Here is a 22144-nt window from a genome sequence, read left to right as displayed (position 1 = left end):
CAAAGTCAATGTCTTATCCAAAGGCAAAGGGAGTCTCACCTGAACTTAAACACGAAGGAACTAGGATTTGAGCATCCCTGGTCACGGAGTGAGCAGAGAAATTCGGATTTAGGAAACATTTATTAAGTACTTGGCATCATTTCAATTCATGTTCAAAAAAGCCCCGCGATGTACTGCACTGATCGGATGCGGAAACAAGAGACTCAGAGGGCTAATCTCCCCCCAAATCAATTTAGGAAAAACGGCTGCTCTGTCGGATTACCCATTCAGGATTCAGAGGATTCAGTAATCTAACCCCAGTTTCTCTCCTTTTTCGAGGTTGGGGGGTGGGAGGTAAAATTGAAGCCTCCACTTCTCCAGACTCCGAGGGCGTACACGGCGGTGGATTCTGGGATTTGAGGTATTCCCGCGAAGAGTTTAGACTCGTGGGCCAATAGAATTCGAGCACAGGCGGTGGCACCCCCCCCATCCGCCGAATTAGCCAATGAGAAGCGCACGGGTTCTGGTCGCCTGGGAAACCGCGTGACAACAAGATGGCGGCGCCGTGGGACGGCTCCGTGGCCCTAAGCGGTGAGTCCCGGCTCAAACTTTTGCGGCCCCGGAGTGCCCTACGCAGGCTGGGGCCCTCGCCCTGAGAGTCGGAGGACCCGCGAGTCCCGCGGTCGGGTGGCCCAGCAGGCTTCCGCGTCATGGGAGCGGCTTCAGATCTCCGCCTACGTGGCTACGGGAGGAGGCGGGAGGAGGCGACGCAGCTCCCGGGGAGGGCTTAGGTCGTGACTGAAGTCGCGTCGTGAGCGCTTCCAGCTGGAGATGGAGGGCTTGAAGGCGTGCAGCCGGCCTGGCCTTGCCCGCGCCGGAAAGCACTGGGCCTGGGGTGAACTGTGCAAATGGACCGCGTAGGTCTGCCGGAGGATATAATCAGTCAAGCACAGCCCTGACTTGGGTCCTAAAGTTGTAGGTGCATGGGACACAGCTTTCCTCTCAAAGCCCCAGCCTGAAGGGGACACAGTCCAACCTGTAGGCGTCTCCAGCTTGAGGGGGAAGTCAACAGTCAGCCCCTGGAAGCCCCCATGTGAGGGGAGTAGACGTGGCTCTATCCTCAGGCCCACCTCTGCCCCGGGTCTGAGGAAGGAGGAGACACAGCCCCAGAAGTCAGAGGTCTCTTATAATCCATGGGAAAATTAATCTGGAGACAGTGTGTTGGTCTGAAGCGAGACAGGAAGCAGGAAGTCACTTGCCAGCTATCGTGACAGCCCCAAGGAAGGTCAGTGAGAGCCCCACGAGGATGACCAAAGTGGGCATGGAAAGAAGGAGCTGTGTGAGAGACATTGTAGAGTTTAACCTGCAAAGTCTGGCGATGGATGGGATTAAGAGAAGAGGAAAGAGAGGACAATTTTGTGGTTGGATGATGGGGTCGCATTAAGAAGGGGGAAGTGGGAGGAGCTTATTTTGAAGAAAGATGTTGAGTTTGGCTTGGGGACCGGGTCCCTTTTTTTCTGTGATAGCTTTGTTGAGATAATAATTCCCATAATATTTACTTCACCCCTTTGAAATATAAACTTCAACCGTTTTTAGGATATTCATGAGACTTGGGCAACCACCACCACAATCAATTTAGATATTTTCATCTGTCTAAAAAGAAACTCTGTATGCTTTATCAACTACCCCATATACCCTCCAACGGCCTCCAGCCCTAGGCAATTACCAATCTATTTTATGTCCCTAGATTTGTCTATCCTGGACATTTTATATTAATGGGTTCATAACAATATGTGGTGTTTTGTGACTTTCCCTTAGCATAATGTTTTCAGGGTCCATTCACGTGGTGACCTGGCTTCCATTTCTTTTTATTGCTTTCTAATACTCCATTGTAAGGATATACCAGACTTCTTTATGTGTCCTTTGGCTGGTGGACATTTGAGTTGTTTCCATTTTTGCATGTTATGAATAATGCTGCCGTGAACATGTAGGTGAGTTTTTGTGTGGATGTAAGTTTTCATCCTGGGTAGATCCCCAGGAGCAGAATTGCTGAGCCATAAGGAAACCTTCTGAGGACCGCCAGACGGTATGTGAATTAGATCTCAATAAAGCTGTTTTTTTTTAAAGATTTTAAAGATTTTATTTATTTATTTGACAGAGATCACAAGTAGGCAGAGAGGCAGGCAGAGAGAGAGAGGGGAAAGCAGGCTCCCCGCTGAGCAGAGAGCCCGATGTGGGGCTTGATCCCAGGACCCTGGGATCATGACCTGAGCTGAAGGCAGAGGCTTTAACCCACCGAGCCACCCAGGTGCCCTGATGGAGTAGTTCTTTATCTTGACTATAGTGGCAGTTACCTGGAATGTCCATGGGGGTGACAAAGCATAAAAGGATACAGACATGTAGTGTAACTGTTGGGAGAACCTTGGTGAAGGGCACACAGATCCCCTTCATGCTATTTTCCTAATTTCCTGTGAATCTATAGTAATTTAAAAGTAAAAACTTAACATATGACTAAAGGACAGACAAAAACAAAGAAAAAAAGAGGAGTTAGCTCAACCGAGGGAAGGGGGCAGGTCGGAGTGGGGACTCCATTCCAGGAAGGAGTTCTGGGCCAGGGGAGCATTTGAGGTCGGGCAGGTTCAAGTGTAGGAGTGAGGGAGAGTGAGGTCAGGAGATGCAGGCAGGGACTAGATCATCTCTGTTACGGAATTTTGAATTTCTTTTCTCTGGGCAAGAAGGAGCCACTGGGAGCTTTCAGCAAGGAGGTGACATATTAGCTTTATGTTTCTGAAGATCCCTCTAGCTGGAGACCCGTGCAGGGAACCAGGAGGGGCTGTCACACTTGGCCACACAGAACAAAAGGATGCCTGGACAAGATGGCAGGGACTGGGGCAGGCCAGGGGCAGACTGGGAAGGCCGATGGTGGGGGTGAGTAAATGCCAGGTCTGGGGCATGAGTCCCAAACTCCGGAGTGAAGACGGAGAAGCTGCCTCCCAGTGGCACAGCTCCCTTTGCTGGGCAGCTTCAGGGGCAGGGGTGAGGCCATACCACACATTTTCAAAGGGCAGCTGTCTTGGATTTGTCCTAAAAAGACTTGATTCAGGCCCTGATGGGGGTCCTTTGGTTCTAGGGTTTCTAAATATTAGCCACATAATATATTTAATTCACTGAATAGAGTAGTGGCCTTTAATTCCATTCCTGACGTGCATTCATCTTAACAGAAGAAGAGAGAAGGAGGGGGAGAGACATGTATAAGTGTCCTCAGTGTATAGTAACAAAAGCCACAACAGGCACATTAAAAAAATTTTTCTTAGGATTTTATTTCTTTATTTTTAATTTTAAGTAGTTTTAATTTTTTATTTTATTATTATTATTATTATTATTATTACTATTTTTTATTCTCGATCAAATGCAGTGCACGATCCTAGGACTTGAGCTTTGTATCAACCAGCTCTTTGAAGGATGGAGCCAGGACACAAGTTGGGAAAATCCCAGGCTCCTGGCCCATCTCTGGACCTGGACCCCCCACTCCCATCACCCTTTCCCAACCAGGCCAGGGGCCTCCAGGATCAGAACAGAGAACAGGATATCTAGAGGCTCAGGCCAACATCAATCATAAGGATCCTGAGACCAAGCTGCTTCCAGAAACCTCTGCAGGGGTGGTGGGAAGAAGTGAGGGGCGCTGCTCCCTGGACAGTGCTTCTTCCTGGGAAAAGAAACCATGGAGGAAGAAGTTTCCCTGGTTCTGAAGCCCTGGGCCCCCTCTTTCCTCAAGGACTGACTTTCTTCTTTCTTTTCAGGGAGTTCCTGACAGCTAGCGTCTCGAAGTAGAACTATGGGCTCACCTTTGGCCTCCCTTGGCAAGACCCGAAGAGTACCCCTGCAGTCAGAGCCTGTGAATCCAGCGTAAGGAACCTGCCTGGGGCTGGGCGGCGGGGGAGCGGGTAGGGGCATCTTTGTGTTCATGTCTCTGCCTTTTGGCCCCTGTGGACTAAGAGGATGGCTCCTAGTGTCTTAGGGCAAAAACGAGGAGTTACATAACCTTCCCTGACCACCGGATCTTTCTCTGTACCACTTCCTCAGAGAGGCTCCATAGCTTGTCAGAGCAGACGCTGGCTGGGGCCCTCTGCCAGGGTGTGGGCTGGGTGGGAACGGCGCGGCCCCCGGGTACCCAGAGTTTGGGGTCGGTTTATCAAGACCGATGGGCAGCTTCTCCGGTCCAGCCACGTGCTGAGCCCTCAGTAAGGGGAATCCTTTACATCTGCCTCCCACTTTTATCCTTTTGAAGCATTTTTTACCCCTCTCCTTGCTCTTCTGAACACCACTTTGAGTCATTTGAAGGCCAGGGAAATCTAGGGCAGCTAAGCGACAGGCCTGGGGTCCCACAGCCATTTCACAGTGGAGCTGGGGCTTGGCTGCTGGGCTTGGGAGTGCTTGTGTCTTCCACCCAAACCTCCCCCCCCCCATTCAGCCCTTCCCCGCCCTTCCCCGTTGGGACAAGGGGACACCTTGAAGCCTGTCCCTTGGTTTGCCCCAGGGTCAAGGATGGGATCTGGGGAGGAGATTGCCTTGGGAGGCAGAGTCCCAGCCTCCATCTCCTTTAGGCTTGGCTAGGCCCCTAGTGCTGGAGCTGCTCCCCTGATGACATTCCGGAGGGTCCTAACTTCTCTGTCTTCCTTTTCCTTCCTGCCCGGGTTCCCAGCAGGCGAGGGATAAAAATCTACGGAGATGGTAAGTGCAGGCTCTGCCCTCATGTCCCCCTCTCCTCGCACCTCTTGGGTGTCCCTGGGGTTGTGTAGATGAAGAGAAGGGACAAGACGGCGGCCACTGTCAGAACAGCTGGCCCACCCACAGGGCCCTCATGCCTTCCTGAGGACAGGACCCACAGCAGCTCTCTGATTCAGAGGCCCCACACCCTTAGCAGAGATGTCACTGCTAACATGGGAAGCCCTCCACTCACTGTGGGGTTGGCCAGTGGGTGCCAAGAAGCCATGGGGGTCAGACCCCAGCAGTTCTTCCTCTGACAGCCTCCTCCAGCCCATCCTGCCTTTTCCCCCAGAAGCCCCGTCCTCCCTTGGCTGCCCCGCCAACCGCAGGCTCAGACCTTTGCATCCCAACCCCATTCTTGCTGCCACCCTGTGGCTGGCATCGGCTACTCAGGTCCTCCTGGGAACCAGGCTGGGAGATTTGCAAGAAAGCCTGCTGTGGTTGGATATTTGCTCCCTGACATCCCACGTGTTCTATCCGTGTACACTTGGGGGTACAGAGTATAGGCTGCTTCATCTGGGCCAGAGCCCAGGGCCCCAGTATTCTCTGGGCCTCAGCCCCAGAGCAGTGACCTGGACATCCCTATCTGCAGAAGATGAGGCAGACGTGCTGAATAATGGACTTGGCCCGGAAGAAAAGATCACTGTCCCTTCCTGCTATGGCGGCATTGGGGCACCTGTGAGCAGACAAGGTAAAAACAGAGGCCTAAAAGGGGTCTGGTCCCCAGCAGCAGGAGAGGGTCTCAGGGAGGGGCTGAGGCCCAGAGAGGCATGGACCTACTCTTGCCTGCTGTGGGTGAGCCCCTGGTCTGCAGACAGCGCTCCTCGCTTGGCCTGCACTGTCCCCCAAGGACCATGGTGACACCCATCTCAGAGGTGCCCAGAGGGGTCCACTGGGCAGCTTCCCGGTGGAGGGTGGAATGGGCCTGGGCACCGGGGAAACCTGGGCAGGTAAGGTCAGAGTCTGCTGCAAGCCTGGAGGAACTGGGGACAAGACTAGAAGTTTCTGCCAGCTGTAACACCTTGGGTAAGCAATGTTCTATCTCTCTGCCTCCCATTTCCTCATCTATGAGTGGGGAGGCACTCCTCCTCTGAACCCCGCCATGGGATAGAACAGGGAATTGAGGCTGTAAAAGGAAACCAGAAGAGCCTGGCCCCACAACCATGCAGGCACAAAGTCTGGCTCTCCTGCAGCCTGGCTGGGGACATGCTTGTTAGCAACCGCAGTAACCAGCTCCTCCCCTTAAGGAGCTGTCCCGTGTGCTCTTTGCCTCTCCCCTGGCATCTGCTCCTCACTCCACTCTCAGCCAGTGTCTGTCCCCACCGAGGTCACAAACAAGGAGTCTCCTGTCCTGTCTCACTTCTCTGCACAGCAGCATTCCACAAGGGTCACCGTTCCCTCCTTCTCACATCGCTCTGGGCTCTTTGCCACCATGACGCCACTCTCTTGGGTTTCTTCCCACCTCCCAGGCTCTTCCCTCTCTTTGCTCGCTCCTTCTTCTTCTCCTAGCTTTTCAGTGGGATGCTTCTCCCCTGGGTTCTCTCCATCTCTCTCTCTTTCCCCCTGCTGCCTCAGTGAGCTCATCCACACTCTAGGCACAGATGGGGTTTGGAGGTCCGTAGAGCCGTTATAGAGCTTTGACTGCAGGGCAGAGAAATCCCTTACTCAGCTAGCATGGACATTGAGGAGGACTTACTGTCCCGCGTAGCATGACATCCAGGAGGCAACTCCAGGGTTGTTAATCCATCCCCTCAAAGACATCATCGAAAGGCCAAGTTTTGGGGTACCTGGGGGGCTCCATTGTTTAAATGTGTGTTTTCAGTTCAGGTCATGATCTCAGGGTCCTGGGATGGAGCCCTGAGTCGGGCTCAGCGGGGAGTCTGCTTGTCCCTCTCCCACTACCCTTTCCCCTGGCTTGTGCTCACACTCTCTCTCTCTCGCTCTCTCAAATAAATAAATAAAATCTTAAAAAAAAAAGTTCAGGTTTCTCTGTCTTTCCACTGAGCCATCTTTGGCCTGTCTGCCCACGTGGCTGCGTGGCGACACAAGCAGTTCCTGGTTCACACACAGGGCAGCGGGCCAGGGAAGGAGAGGGCCCATTCCTCCCTCTGGGTCTTTCTTGGTTTCTTTTCCAAGACTTTATTTTGGAGAATGTCTAGCCTATACAGAAATTAAAATAATAGTATAGTGAACACCTGTATGTCTGCCATCTAGATGCAATAGTGAGTGACATTTTGCCACTAATTTGCTTTCTCTCTGTCCATATACACATATGTATGAATGTAAATGTATTTTTTTGATGAACCATTTAGAAGTCAATTTCAGATATCATGATGTTTCACCTCTAAATGCTTTAGTAAGGGGCGCCTGGGTGGCTCAGCAGGTTAAAGCCTCTGCCTTCGGCTCAGGTCATGATCCCAGGGTCCTGGGATTGAGCCCCGCATCGGGCTCTCTGCGAAGCAATGAGCCTGCTTCCCTTCCTCTTTCTCTGCCTACTTGTGATCTCTGTCAAATAAATAAATAAAATCTTTAAATAAATAAATAAATAAATAAATAAATGCTTTAGTAAGCATCTCTTCCAAATAAGGGAACCCATGCCCACAGGACAGGGACAGCACCCAAGAATGTGGATGACGCAGAGACACCCTGGAGCCCCTCTTCTGCACTCAGATTTCCTATATTCCAAAATTAGCTCCTGGCTATTGTTTTTCCTGATCTAGGTTCTAATCTGGGTCGGGCACTGCATTTGATTGTTATACCTCTGTAGAACAGTGTCCTTGCCTTTTTATTTATTTATTTATTTTAAGATTTTATTTATTTATGACAGAGAGACACAGTGAAAGAGGGAAAACAACCATGGGGGAGCCAGAGAGGGAGAAGCAGGCTCCCTGCTGAGCAGGAAGCACGATATGGGGCTCAAGCCCAGGATGCTGGGACCATGACCTGAGCCGAAGGCAGACGCTTAACAACCGAGCCACCCAGGCACCCTTGTCCTTGCCTTTTTAAGTTTAAAATGACACTGACTCTGAGAAGTCCGGGCCATATGTCCCTCAGAGAGCCCACACACAGATCTTGGTGCTTGCTTGTCCTTTGTGCTGACTCGTTCCCCTATCTGCTGTGTTCCTGTAAACTGAGGCACACTATGGGGACAGCACGAGCTGATACAGGCAAAGTATTTTGGACAATCTCTAATATCTAAGTGGCAGCTCCTATTACTACTGTTCTTTCTGCTTCTGGGAATCCCTATCGCCCTCCACTGGACCCCCATACTTCAGCCTCCACTCTAGGCCTGGGCTCCAGGACTTTGTCTGTTTGGCAGTCCCTGTGTTCCGTGACTCGGAGCTGGTGGCCACCTTGACCAGGAAGATGCGGGATCTGGAGCGGCAAGTGAGGTCTCAGACTGATGAGCTGCTGTCCAAGGTGGGACCCTGGTGGGGACAGGGCCAGGGTCTGGTCTGAGCGGTGGAAGGGCCCAGGCTGGGGAGGTCAGTGAGTTTACTACCGTAATAGGCCAGGGCGATGGGTTCTAGAACTGTCTCTCCCAATGAACCTCCCAGTTCAAGCCCCAGGTATGGCCTGGGGCTGATCTGGGTTCCTGTGACCTGAGCAGAGGCTAAGGGTCTTCTCTACAGCTGAGTGAGGCCAGTAGCCTTGGATGCGGTGGTAGCAGTGGCTGCTGGCTCTGGGGCACTTGGAGGTGCTCCCTGCCTCTCCTCACCACAGTGGAACCACAAGGGTATCTGAGGGGTAGGAGCAGTGGCTGTGCCAAAGGGGGGCAGGGACAGGGTCTTTAAACTCTCCAGTGTTCCACAGAGGCAAGAAGTCTGGGTCTTCCCATCTAGAAGGGGCTCCCTTGCGCTCTGGGAACCCCCAGCTCTGCCTGTCCCTCCTTGTCTTGCTGCTGCAGGATCGGAAGATACGGGCCCTGGAGGAAATGGTGCAGAACCTCCAGGAGCACCAGGGTAAGAGGCTCTCTTGGTCGGCTGGTCAGCCCTCCTGGGACACCTCCCCTGGGCCGGTGGCTGCTGGGCAGCAGGGCTCCAAGAGCATCAAGCTGAGCCCCGTCATGGGTCCTGGACAGCTGAGCCCAGACAGTGGTTATGATACACCAGGACAATGATGTCCTCTGTGGGACTGAGTCCCCAGAGTGCAGCCGTAGCCCAGCCCCGAGCACTGGGCATGCCATCAGAAGTGTGGAGGAACACAGCCCCCTCAGGAGCCTCGGGGGGCTGAGGTTGCGGGGGAAGTCTCCTGAGAGTCCGGGCCTCCCCTCTCAAGGTCGGAGGAGATGCCCAGAGGCAGTTTTCAGGGGACCCCTCGAGTTCTCAAGGGGCAGCTACTCCAAAGGATGGTGAGGACAGAATGGCAGGCAAGGCCAGAGGTGGTCCAGCAGCCTCCCTGCTGCTGATCTTTCCCCACAGGCCAGGTCAGGACGCAGCAGCAGCAGGACCTGGAGACCACATGCCTGCGGCTCCAGCGCCAGGTTGAGGAGATGGAGGTGAGAGAGGTGGTGGCCCAGAGCTATCTGGCCCTCAGGACCTGGCTCTGGGTCTTCCAGCCCCTGCACATCTCATGGTTCCCTCCTCAGGACTAACCCAGAGTCTGAAGAGCCGGGGAGGGTCTAGTGCCCTGACCCCGCTGGGTCCCCCGACCTCCTCGGTCTCGCTGGGAGCCTCTCGGCTCCAGCCACGGGCCTGCCTCTGGTTCCCTGGACACCTTGAGCTCTTCCCACCACAGGACCTTGGCCCATGCTGTTCCCTCTCCTTGAGGAGTGTTTTTCCACCTTCCCCTGGTGGGTCTTCAGTCACTGTCAGTCTCACATCAGGGGTGGGGGCCCTTCCCAGGGGGCCTCAGTCTCCCCTGTGGGACTGTAAGCTCCCACTGAGGCGAGGACTACTTTCCTCCTGGTTGCTGCTGCACAGCCAGGACCAAGCTTAGCGCCCGGCTGTGTGTGGTTACTGGTGGGTCACGACCATCCCTTGCCTTTGAACATGGCATCTCACCCACCAGGTGCCACCTGTTGCCCCTACTGACTTACCCATTCACAAGCCAGACTTGAACTGTAGGGACCATAGGCTCAAAGGAGGGTACTGAGTACACATGCCTCCTCAGTACCCCCGACCCCTGATGACTGGCGCTCCCCCACCCCCAAAAGCTCTCCCTCTCACAGAGCTGGCTTCCAAAACCCCATCCTAACTGAGACCACAGAAGCAGCGACCAGGCCACAGCTGCAGGAGGGCCCTTGGCTCCCAGGGCCTATTCCATACCCCGGGGCTGCCTGAACTCTCTGCTGAGAGTGCTGGTTGGGGGGGCGGGGGGGGTTCTCTGAGCTGCTGCCACAGGGGTGAGGGCCACGCCCACAGCTTTAGGGCAGAAGGTATCTTGGCTCCGGCTCCTATGTTGGTGGCCTTCACACTACTTCACTATTTCATTTAACTCAAACAAAGCATCTCTGGGTGCCAGGCACCCTGCCAGGTGCTGGGAGGTAAACGTGGTCCCTGTCCCTGGGGCTGGCAGGCTGAAGGGGACAGAGACGTAAACAAGGACACGGGTCTAGTTTTCTGTATTTAGCTGGGTGACAGGATAGGGGTGAGCTGGAGTTTGGGCTGCTCTGCGGGGTGGCATCGGGCAGATATGGAGGATAAAGAGGTGATCAGGGAATGAGGATCAAGGCCGAAGAGATGCCACACAGACTCCTGTGGGCGTGGAGAGCAAGAAGGAGAAGGAGAGATGGCAAGGACCATCGGGGGAGCCTGTCCACCCGTCATGCGGGGCTGGATTCTGTCCTCCAGGATGGGAGGCCACGGGAAGGTTTTGGAGGCGTGGACGGGGAGGCCTGTGGAAGAGCAGTTGGAGTCGTTGGGGGTGCAGGGTGGGGAATGGCTGGGGCTTGAGCGAGGTGCTGGGCCAGAGTGGAGGGATCCGAGTCTGCGTCGCTGGTGGCGCTCAGAGGCCTTGCGGGTCGTGGCTGAGGCCCAGGTGGAGGGATGCTGTTGACTGAGACTGGAGATCTGGAGGGGCAGCGGTTTGGGAGATGGGGACACTGAGTTAAGGCTGTTGGGGACGAGTTCATATTGAAATGCCTGTGAGACCTCTAAGTGTGGCCAGCGGGCCGGGCGCAAGTGAGAAGGAACGAGACGTGTTGGGGGGCTGACGACAGAAACCCGCTGGGTTTGGCACTGGGCGGGCTGTTGGTGGTTGCACCTGAGCAGTTCCAGTCAGTAGTGAGACGGGGCTAGAATGGGGTCAGGAGAGAGAGGGAGTCGAAGAAGCAATGACAGGAAGTGTAGACAAGTCAGAAGTTTTCCTGTGGCTGGGGAGATGGGAGGCCTAGCCCTAGAGAAGCTGCATGTGGCTCACCAAGTCCTCTGGGTCCTGCACAAGCCCGTGTCCCTGCCCTTCCTCCACTCAGGCCAGATGCACCAGGTGCCCCACTACCACTGGGGCCGCCTTCAGTGAGGTCTTCCTGGCGCCAGACACTGTGCTTTAAGCACTCTATGTGAGTGATCTTAACTGAGTCCTCCTTGCATGCTTCTAGGGCAGGGAGAAGCCTACAGCTCTAGAAGGTGAAATGGCTTCCCAAGGTCCCAGCCAGGAAGTAGCCAAGACCCCAGGGGCCCATCCCTTCTGCCCAGTGGGTGCTGGGAGCTGAGGCCTGAGACTGGGGACCGGACTGCTGCTGGCTGCTCCCTGGGGGGTTGAGCTGACCACGCCCCCCCCCCACATCTGTTCCTTCTCTCCATACAGCGGTTCCTCAGTGACTACGGGCTGCAGTGGGTGGGCGAGTCTGTGGACCAGGAGGGCTCAGACAACCAGGCAGATTCAGAGGATGGCAAGAGGGACTGGATGACAGCCAAGAAGTTCTGGAAACCAGGTAGAGTAGGGGGGTCTGCCCCCAGTCCCTCCTACAAAAGGAGTTCTCCAACACCACTCTGGGCCAGCAGCTGTCCAGAGGCAGTCTCATTCACGCCCCTGACCCAGGAGCAGGGAGGACAGGCTCTGCCTCCACCACTGAGCACCTGACTTGCCACCATGTTCTTCCTCGGGTCTTGCCTCAGAACCCCTGCTTGCTCATCTTTCAAAGGCCTCAGAGACCCAGGAGATACGAGACATAAGACAACCTCACTTGTGTTGGGCTCCATAATTTACAAAATGTCTTCCATCCCAAAGTTTTTAAAAAACGAGTCCTCTGCTTTGGAAGCTGCCCTCAGAGCCAGGCTTGACCCCCTCTTTGCATTCCTTTTTCAGCCTCGCTGTAGCCAAGCCATTGAACTCGCCCTGTTTCTCTGGGACTCCTCCATTCTTTTTTCTAAACTTGACCGTTCCCGATCTAGAGGAATGAACTCCACAGATGTGGAGCCATAGATCTGGCCATTTCTGAAAGTCCATTCTCTTCGAAGAATGGAGGTGATTGCCCTGAGGTACTTCTCCAGGCTCTGGAGCTGGTCAGACCTGGGTGCTCGTCTCCATTCTACCGCCCGCTCCACGTGGGACTTGGGCGGGTGACTTCTGTTCTCTGAGCCTCCAGGCCCCTCTCAGTAAGTGGGGGTGCGCTCTTCCCTGAGGAGTTGAAGGGATCAGCGGGGTCGATGCCGAGCATCTGGCACTGACCTCGCATGTCATCGGCCCCACAGGCAGGGGCTTTGCTTGTTTCTCATGGTGACGTGCCAGTGGCAGCCTCCCAGGAGCATCAGTGAGCATGGCTCCCGAGGGGAGTGTTTGGAAAGTGACGTCACCATCTTGATTTCTAAAATTTCAAAACCCGAGAGTGCTGCCTCCCCCCATTCAGGCCTGAGCTTTGGCCAGATCCCCCTAACCCTCAGGGCACAGCTCCCCCACTGCTTCTTCTAAAAACATCACTTCCCACTTGTACAATATTTGTAGCTTTCAAAGCATTTTCATCAACAGCCTTGACACAAGCCATTTTATAGATGGGAATCGCTTAGGAAGTCTGGAGACTGTTGAGCGAAGGGGGCAAGACTTAAGGCCGGGAACCCATTTAGGAGGTGGTCCCAGTCATCCAGGCAGGAGATGCGATGACATCCAGAGGCAGGGTGATCCTGGTGGGCACTGTGAGGAGGAGCAGGGCAGATTTAGGAAGTGGAATCCATGGTCTCGGAGACTGTGCATCAGGGAGCGGACAGGAAGAATCAGGGATGGCCCTGGGACACCCCTTCCCGGGTAGGCAGGGACGTCCTGAAAGGCGACTGCCAGATGCTCTAAGAACATTCCTGGGGTCTAGCGCTAGGGGTCAGCCACCATCGCACCCTGGACCCCACACATGCCCCTGCTGGCTGGAGGGCAGCCTTCCTCCTGGCCAGGGGGGTCCTCCTGGCTCCTTTGGGGGTCAGCCCAGATAGCTGGCTTCTGGACCTGGCTCTGTGGACTCCTAGAACAGGGCAGCCCCCGCTCTGCTGTGTTGTATGTTTACGCCCAGAATAAGCTGGCTCTGAAGCCCAGTGCTTCAAAGCTAGAGCAACTTGTGAAAACCACTGTGTGCCCTCCTCCTCTGCTTTCTGCTTCTTCAGCATGGAGGGGCCTCAGCTTAGCTCTGCTGCCAGCTGAACAATGAACACTCTTCTGGAATGAAATGAACACTCTTCATTTCCAGCAGCTTTTCCTCCTGGCGCCGCACCCCCCGCCCCCTGCTTCCTTGGCTTCTCCCCTACCTCCACAGCTTTATCCCCAGGTGCCAGGCTGCTGCTGCCCTAAGGGCCCTCAGGGTCATGAAGCCAGCCTCTTGCTGTGGCCCTGATGCCCTGGCTCGTTGCTCTGGCTCTCCTTCTGTTGGCTACCACTCCCTGCAGGCCCCAGGCGGCCATGGAGGTGGGTTGGGCATCTGGATGGGGCTAACCGGTCCAGAACCAGGACTTTCGCCCTGGGGAGAAGGGTTCTCTGGCCCACGAAGGGGACCCGGCCCAGGGGAAGCCTTGCGAGAATGTGGCCTCCGGCTGGATCATTCACCCCCTCCCTGCCCTCTCTACCAGTGAACTGAGCATTAACTAGGATGCCGGGTGCTCCAGGGTGTGCGGGGACTTGAAAGGGACGGTCCTGCTCTGGTGCAACCCGATGCCAGGTGTTGAGCCTCAGGGCTGAGAGCTCCTCGCTCTCCCTTCACCATCGCCTCTGAGCTCCCCACTCTCACTCATCTCCGGTCCTCTCTGAGCTCCTCCTTCCCCATCCTTGTCCCTTCTGAACTCCTTGCTTCCCCCTTCCCTGTTCCCTGAGATCCTTGCTCCCCCTTCCCTGTTCCCTGAGATCCTTGCTCCCCCTTCCCTGTTCCTTAAGCTCCTCCCCCTCATCCCTGCCCCCTCTGAGCTCAAACAAGGAGATGGGTGTGTTAATGCCCAGGCCTCTGAGAGCCCTGAATGCCATTGTGCACGTGGGGGTTCTTGCAGGCCACTGACAGTGGATGAACGATGACCAAGCCGTGGTTACTTAGCCCCTGCCAGGCTGCAGAAAGCCCAGCATGGAGCCTGGCCCAGGGGCCAGGGTGTTGGGCCTGTGTGCAGGACAGTGGGGTTGCCTGTGTGCCCAGGTCTGCGTGGTCCGGCACGCGGGACGACCTGCTGCACGGGGCAAGGTGGGAACAGTGGGAATGGGGTGCATGGTGCTCAGCTGCGGAAGCCAGAGGATTGGCTGTGAGCCGCCAGGGACCAGACTCTCAGGGCCTGATTTCTCTCCACCAGCCCCGCTGAGAGCAGAGCGAACGTAGTTGCCCCGTAGTTGCCCCGAGCAGGGCCGGGCTTGCGGAGGTCTGGAGACAGCAGTCTGGTTCCTGCCCGGCCTGTGCGTGAAGCGGTGGGGACAGGCATGCCAGGGCCCAGGGCACCAAGGTGGTATTCGCAGCAGCAGGTGGCCCTGCCTGATGTGTGAGGAGCCAGCCCAGAGCAGGCCCACCCCTCCCCTGCTGAGCGCGGCCCTGGGCTGGCCCTCCTCTGAGCTCCGTGGCCTCTGCAGTGGTACTAACCGCATGCGTTGTCATTGCGGTCACCCTGTCTCCTTCACTCAAGTATGAGCCTGAGGAGGGCAGGACTGTGGGTGTGGGCACAGCCATGATTCTCAGGGCCCAGCAGGGCTTGGGCAGTCTGGACATATTGGCGGGACAGAGGGAGGAAGGAATGGATCCAGTATGTGCTTCTTGAACTCCCACTCCAGGCCAAGCCCAGGGCTCGATGCTGTAGCCTGTGTTCAGGGAATGCCCGCTGTGGTTGGAAAGACAAGCAACCAGGAAAGGACAACGGCCTGGGATACGTGTCGTGCTCCCCAGTGGGCCTGAGGGCTCCAGGAACTCAGGAGGCTGAGTCTCCGAGGCAGGGGCTCCTGGCAAAGCCTCTCAGAGGAGGTGGTTCCCTGAGCCAGTGGGGAGCAAGAGGTAGGGTGTCAGTGACAACAAAGGCCACCGTCTGCCAGGCACCTCCTCTGAGCCTCACAGCCACCTGTGAAGTGGAGACTGTTATTGTCTTCATTTCATAGAAGAGGGAGCCCAGGCCCAGAGAGGTCAACCCACTTGTCCAGAATCACACAGCTTGGAAGCAGTAGCCCTGGGAGGAAGGCTCCAGAGAGTGATGGAGGAGCAGGCTGAGGGGAGGATGGGGAACCTGGGTCCCAGGGGTCTCAGGCTTTAGGCCAAGGAACTTGGTCGTGATCTCCATGCCTCCCCAACTCTCCCCCCGCTTTTTTTTTTTTTTTAAAGATTTTATTTATTTATTTGACAGACAGAGATCACAAGTAGGCAGAGAGGCAGGCAGAGAGAGGGGAGGAAGCAGGCTCCCCATCGAGCAGAGGGCCCGATGCGGGGCTCTATCCCAGGACCTGGGATCATGACCTGAGCCGAAGGCAGAGGCTTTAACCCACCGAGCCATCCAGGCGCCCCTCCAACTCCCCTGTTTAATAAACTTACGGGTGCTCAAAGTTGGATGAGGGCTCAGAGGTGATCTCTCCCTGTACCACACCCCTCCTTAGAAAGGGAGCCCAGGGAGCAGTGTCCCAGAGGCAGCCTGCATGGTCACTGAGAATAGAGGCATAGGGTCACCTGGGCCCTGAAAGCTGCCTGAGCAGGAGCATGTCACCTTACAAGGCCCTGTCCCCTCATCTCTAAAACAGGAGCGGTAATACCTGCCTCTAGGTGCTCGGCACGAAGTAAACCCTCACTGTGTTGTCCTTACAGTCAGTCCCCACCGCTGGATCTTGCTGGATGGGACAAAGGTTCCTATTCCCCCCCATTCCATGGACGAGAGAGCTGCAGCTCTGAGAGGAAATGCCTCAGTAGACCTCTGACCTGCCTTACCCCATGTGATCTGGCAATGGGCCAGGCTTCTGTGGCACACTCCCTGCTCTTAATGGTGCTAATGCCAGGCTTGCTGCCTTGTTCTCAGGCCTGTTTTGCCTGGAGCTGCAGTTGTATCCTGGGCCCCTTGACTCCCTGCAGGCTGCTGCCGCGGGCACCCGCCCGGCCCACCCCACGGTGACTTCCCCATGCCTTAGCCCCACTGGCTGAGAGCCTCCAGGGCTGACTTTCTCAGCAAACTCTTTTCCCTCCAGTTGCTTCTTGGCATCCTCCCCTGGGCCTCCACCTGGCCCTTCCCTGTCCATCCTTCAGCTCCCTGGAACAGCCTTGGCTCCCAGATGCAGCTGGATGGGGAGGCAGCGTATCTGAGTGGTCCTGGGTCAGCGTGGTGTGGTCTGCGTGGGCCCAGTCCTCTGACCTTTCTAGGCTTCACTTTTCCCGTCTCTAAGAACATAGGGGTAGGGGCAGGGGTTCAAGGAGACGAGCTTTTCTGATGTCATTTTTAGGTTTACCAGTGTGTTCCGAATGTAGTTCGTTGTTAAAGAGAGAAGTGGCTTGCTGTTGTTCTGACTCATGCCGGGGATGCCCAGGGTGTTCTGAGTTTTTCTTAGGCGTCTCAGGAAGTCCAGGGGACCCTGGAATGAGGTGGGGGGCAGGTGCATCCCATACCACCTGGTAGATGTAGGGGAGGGAGGAGTCCCGTTGGGGCCTTGAGCAGCCACAAAGGCAACCGGAAACAAAGCAGCCTACATCTGTGTTTCCTTGGCCCCGCCCCCACACCTCCAGAGCCCCCTGTCAGTTGCTGTGAGGAAAGGGATTGGGGCTCCCCCACCTCCCACATCCTGCCACAGCCTGGCTGTCCTGGTGAAAATAGGAGGTTTTGTAGGGCTATGCCCCAGGGGATGACGGGCTTGGGAGCCAGATCCCTTCAAGGACCCACAACAGGCCCCGGCCTGGCCCCTTCCAGCATCCCACCTGCCCTCTAGCCTTTCTGTTCTGGTGTCTGTTGTGGCTGTCCCCACTGCCCCCTGAAGCTTAGGCACACCTGTGTGTGCAACACATTTTTCAGAAGAGGGGGCCCAAATGTCTGTCAGCTTCTCAGAGGGGTGTGTGACCCAGAAATAGTGGCACAGGCCAAGGTCTGCCGCATATGTGTTCTGTCCAGTAGCTGTCCCAACATCCCTCCCTACCCCCCAACAGCCATGCATCCCTATCCCAACCGCCGCTTCCTGATGGTGCGGATGGGTGGGAAAAGTCAGCCCCTCCTCTAATTTGCCAAGTGACCTGGGGCAAGTCATTTTTCATCTCTGTGGACCTGTTTCCTCATGTGTCAAATGGAGATAAATGACTCCTGCGTCATAGCCTCTGGGTTGGCCTGAGGCCTGTTGGAGCAAGGCAAGAACTGGTAACAATAACCCCCCGGCAGAGTGCCTGCTCTGAGTGGGCCCTCTCACGGTCACCTTCCCGGACCCTCATAGGAGGGGAGGCTGTGGTGCACAGCTTTCCATGTCTTGACCAAGGTCACATAGGTAGAAGCTGAAGACCTGGGATTTGAACCCAGACAGAGGATCCCCAGCGCTGACACAGATGCGGAGCTGGATCAGATCCCACCCCTGCTCCATTAGCCTTCTCTAACCTGTGGTTTCCTCATCTGAAGAATGGGGGCGATCACAGCGCCTACAGCATAGGGGTTGGTAGGACAAGAGGGGCACGAGAGGTATGGAGCCCCCAGCACAAATGAGGAGTCAACAAAAGACAGGCCGTTCTGCAGGGCAGTTTCCTCCCTCCTCCTCCCCCGGGTGAGATGGCCACTGACGGAGATGCCGAGGCCACCGCTCAGCCAGCCGGGGCCATGGAAGTCAGGGCTGCTGGAGCGTGCAGCTGCCCGAAGAGAGGCTCATGGCTGTTCATTCTCTTTGCCAGGGGACTCATTGGCGCCCCCCGAGGTGGACTTTGACAGGCTGCTGGCCAGTCTGAAGGATCTCAGTGAGCTGGTGGTAGACGGTGACACCCAGGTGACACCAATGCCTGGTGGAGCACAGCTCCATGTCCTTGAGCCCATCCCACTGAAGCTCTATCGGAATGGCCTCATGATGTTCGATGGGCCCTTCCGGCCCTTCCATGACCCCTCCACACAGGTAGGAGTGGTGGGGAGGGGAGACAGGCCGCTCTGGTGGCCTTGCCCTGCCCTCCCTGACCATTAGCCGGAGATGGGGGCAGGCAGCTCAACCTACCCTTCATAAGTACCCAAGTCCACGTGCAACTTGGACTTACAACCCCAGCAACCCCCCCCCCCCCCCCCCCCCCGCCAAGTCCTGGAGCTCTGAGAACATCCAGAGTGTGATCCACCCGGTAAATCCAGGGCCCAGGGCTGGTTGTCCAGACGGGAAGCAGAGCAGGGGGCACGGCATCGGTCCAGCTGGGTCTCACTCACTCTTCCAATCCCTGCCGCAGCGCTGCCTCCGAGACCTGCTGGATGGCTTCTTCCCCTCAGAGCTCCAGCGGCTGTACCCCAATGGGGTTCCCTTTAAGGTGATGGGCTGCTCCTCACACCACCCTGTGTGAGGAGTTTGGAGGGGGTGGGGGCGTCCCCCAGTCTGAGGTGGGAAGCCACTCTTCCTCCACAGGGAGCCCCAGTCTGATGACCTCTGGGAGGAGGGTGAGCCTCAGCCTGGCGGAGAGGGGAGTAGGGAGCCTGCAGGGGTCTCAGTTGCTCCATCAGCGAGGGCGAAGGCTGGAGGCTAAGCAGCAGGCAGTGCCCCCTGCTGGCACCCTGGAGGCACAGCCTTCAGCCTTGCAGGGCCACTGCCCCTCCCCAGCATCCAAGATACCTTGACAGCCCTGGGTTCCCGAGGTTCTATGCAAAAGTGGCCTGGCTTGCCCTGGAGGCTCCCGAAGCCATCTGTTGGGTGTGGAAGGCAGTGCTATGGGGGACAAACGTTGGGACTAAAGGACAGGGCATGCGCCAGCCCCCTGCTGGCAGGGGTGGGTGGGAGTGAGACGAGGGGTGTGGTGGTGGGAGCATCCCGGGTGGCGGTGTGTCACTGCACAGCGAGGGTACATACGTGAGGGCGTGTGCGCCGCCACCACCTGGGCTTGGAAAACCGTGAGTCATGACCGGGGGTGTTTGAGGCAGTCCATGCCAAGACGGGGCTTTGACCTCTCCTAACACTGTGGTGCCTTGTTTCCTGGCTGGCTCCCGAGAGGGGCTCTCTGGGAGGATGGCAGTACCGCAGCTCCAGCCGGCGTGCTTGCAGAAGCTGGGCCCAGGTTGGGGACAGTAGCATGAACTACAGCTCTCTGATCTCCTGGGGGCCTCAGTTTATCTATAAAATGGGGATTGCTTCAGACTGTCCCTTGAGCCTATTCCTGGGGGGGAGGGTGTGGCCTATTCCTGGAGGGAGGGTGTGGCGGGGGCTGGTGTGGGGAGGCCTCTGTTTGGGCAAGAGTAGGGTGGAGCCCAGGGCTGAAGGTCTAGGCCCACCGCTGCCCGCCCTTCCTTCTTGCCAGGTGAGTGATCTGCGCAATCAGGTCTACCCGGAGAATGGGCTGGACCCGTTCCCAGGTGAGGGCCGCGTGGTGGGCCGTCAGAGGATTCACAAGCCGCCGGGCAGGATGGAGCACCCAGGTTAGCGTGGACCTGCGGCTGAGCCTGGTGGTGGGGGCACGGTGTGGGATGATTTCCGGGTGGCCTCCTCCACATCATCCATTCCTCACAGCCCCTCCCCAGGCCAAGGCTCCCAATGCACTCCCTGCAGGCTCCAAGATGACTGCGGAGAAGTTTCTGAACAGGCTCCCCAAGTTTGTGATCCGGCAAGGGGAAGTGGTTGACATCCGGGGACCCATCCGAGACACCCTGCAGGTGAGGCCAGCCCTAGCTCCCCCAGCCTTCTTAGGCTCCCTGGCCCAACCTGCCCGAGAAGAGGCTTGTCTGGAGAGTCGGGCTCAGAGGCTGCTGAGGAGGGCCTGGACGGAGAGATGAGGCTCTCAGGGCAGTTTCACTGTCTCCTGAAAACAGTCTGGAGAGGGCTCTGGGCTGACACCCAGAGAGGGGCTGGACTGGTGGCCTTGTGGCTATAAGAGGTGGAAAGCCAGAGTCTAGGCCAGGGGTGAGCCCGAGGACTGGGCCACCTCCTCCACGTCCAGGCCGGAATATCTAAATCAGTCCTGGATCCCCCTTCCTGGCCCTTAGAACTCATCATCCTCCCTCCTCCCTCCCCCCTCCCCATCCTGCTGCCCCTCCCCCATCTCCACGTGTGAAAGGTACCAAACCTCGGTTTCCTACCACTCTACCTCCTCCAAGTCCTGGTTGATCTGTCCATCTCTAGCACACCTCCCAAATCCATCTCTTCTCTCCATTCCCTCTGCCCACCTTCCTAGGCTTGGCCCCCGAGTGGCTGTCTCCGACACCTGCGGTAGCTTCTCGCTGACCTGTCACCCCCACTCCTGCCTTGCCGGCTGCCCTCCCCCAGCAGTCTCTCTGTGTGTAAAAACATAAATTGGATCTGGGCTTTCCCTGTTGAAACCCTCCAGTGGTTCTTGGATAAGGCCAAGCTCTCATCCTGGCACTCAAGGCCCACCATCCCTTGCTGGTCCCCTTGCCATATCTAACCTTTTCTTTCTTCCAGTCCAACCTGATTCTCAGCTTCAGCCACGTGAACGGCTAACACTTTCTCAAACGTATCATCTCCCAGAGAAGGCTTCTCTGACCAGGGCTTCTTTCCCTGCATTCCATTTCTGTGGCCTCCTCATCCTTAGTCATAGCTTAGGGTGAAGGAAGGCCTTCCCTGACCCACGCTGGGTTAGGCCTCCAGCCCAGTCACCGTGTGGGGTTCTGTCTCCCCCACTAGCCTGAGGGAACTTAAGGCTTCTTAGGGGAATGATGGAGCTGCGTCCCAAAGCTTTCCTACCATTTCCTCCCCCTTTAGCTCCCTGGTCTCATCCACCCTTGTTCAGGGAGAAGTCCCCTCTAAGGGTTGGGGGGAAAGGTGTCTCTGGCAGGACCTAGGACTCTGTCTCCTTTCATCAATACCTTCCAGAACTGCTGCCCATGGCCCGCCCAGGTCCAGGAGATCGTGGTGGAGACACCAGCCTTGGCTGCTGAGCGTGAGCGGTGAGGGCAGAGTGAGGAGGTGCGGAACTTGGGGTTGGGCCACCAGGGGGCACTGATGACCTTTAGGCCCACAGGAGCCAGGAGTCACCCGAGTCACCGGCGCCTCTGCTCTCCATGCTGCGCATCAAGTCTGAGAACGGTGAGAAGGCCTTCCTGCTGATGATGCGGCCCGAGGACACTGTTGGTGATGTGCGCTCCCTGCTTGCAAAGGCCAGGTGGGTATGGGGCGGGGCTGGCAGCTACAGGGGGTCTCTGGGCCCAGGACTGGTCTGATCCATTTTGCCCCATCCCCAGGGCTGTGGACGCCACCAGCTTCGAGATCATCAGTACCTTCCCACCCACAGTCTACAGCGACAACACAGTCACACTGCAGGCCGCGGGCCTGGTGCCCAATGCAGCGCTGCTGCTTCGGACAAGCCGGGCCCCGCCGCCTGCTCCGGGCCCCAGCTCCAAATAAAGAGCCCGCTCCCACACAGGCTGCTCCATGAGGCTCTCTTGGCCAGGCGGACCCAGCTAGGCTGGGGCGGGGGGCGGTACCGACCCGCCCCCTCTGTAACATGAGCCCCAGCTGGCAGGCCTGGCTGCTGGGTCTTTGTCCTCTAGGTTCCTCTTTCTTCCCAGAAGGGCTAAGCAGATCCAGTGGAGGGAAGGCGGGCTCCAGCTCAGCCTCGGTGGGCTAGAAGAACCTCCTGTGTGAGTGTGCCAGCGGCGGATCCCTGTGCGAAGATGGGGACACTTCCTCAACACTCTGCACAAAGCCTCTGCACTCTGCACTGTCCCCAAACTGGGTGAACCCACTTCCATGACATATGCGCTCAGAGCCAGTTTGTTGGAGCCCCGGTCAGCGGCCACATGGCACAGACACGTTACCAGTTGGCACACAGATGTGCCACACTCACCAAGCAGGGTGTGTCAAGACACCATCACCTGCGTGTGAATCAGGAGGTGACCCACCCACACTGGTTCCAGAAACAGATATCCGCATGGTTATGCAT

At 56.7% G+C, this 22144-nt stretch overlaps 1 protein-coding gene across 3 annotated transcripts; it reads left to right on the top strand.

Moving 5' to 3' along the window:
- Window positions 1-492: 492 nt before the first annotated feature.
- On the top strand, window positions 493-21622 carry UBXN11 (UBX domain protein 11). 3 transcript variants are annotated; one of them, XM_032863833.1, is made up of 15 exons: window positions 493-570; window positions 3780-3885; window positions 4682-4710; window positions 5339-5437; window positions 8066-8166; window positions 8654-8708; window positions 9168-9244; window positions 11494-11620; window positions 17960-18174; window positions 18491-18568; window positions 19547-19664; window positions 19795-19898; window positions 21076-21149; window positions 21224-21364; window positions 21444-21622. In XM_032863833.1, exons 2-15 carry the CDS (start codon window positions 3815-3817, stop codon window positions 21604-21606), a joined length of 1452 nt encoding a protein of 483 aa, XP_032719724.1. In that variant the 5' UTR covers window positions 493-570; window positions 3780-3814; the 3' UTR covers window positions 21607-21622. The 3 variants fall into 3 exon arrangements, with proteins under 3 accessions (XP_032719724.1, XP_032719723.1, XP_032719722.1); XM_032863832.1 differs by having other exon boundaries at window positions 8621-8708; XM_032863831.1 differs by having other exon boundaries at window positions 8621-8708; window positions 19756-19898.
- Window positions 21623-22144: the final 522 nt, after the last annotated feature.

Source organism: Lontra canadensis, unplaced genomic scaffold (assembly GCF_010015895.1).
Source record: "Lontra canadensis isolate GAN:19392208 unplaced genomic scaffold, GSC_riverotter_1.0 scaffold25, whole genome shotgun sequence".
In the NCBI taxonomy this organism is placed as follows: Eukaryota; Metazoa; Chordata; class Mammalia; order Carnivora; family Mustelidae; genus Lontra; species Lontra canadensis.
The sequence above is the reverse complement of the archived record's forward strand: the minus strand, read 5'-3'. Positions and strand labels throughout refer to the sequence as shown.

What these genes read in the sequence shown, in the direction of transcription:
- UBXN11 (XM_032863831.1), top strand. Translation starts at nt 3,815, where the DNA reads ATGGGCTCACCTTTGGCCTCCCTTGGCAAGACCCGAAGAGTACCCCTG. An exon ending in GATAAAAATCTACGGAGATG is followed by an intron (nt 4,711 to 5,338) that starts GTAAGTGCAGGC and finishes CCCTATCTGCAG; the next exon opens with AAGATGAGGCAGACGTGCTG. An exon ending in CCATCCGAGACACCCTGCAG is followed by an intron (nt 19,899 to 21,075) that starts GTGAGGCCAGCC and finishes AATACCTTCCAG; the next exon opens with AACTGCTGCCCATGGCCCGC.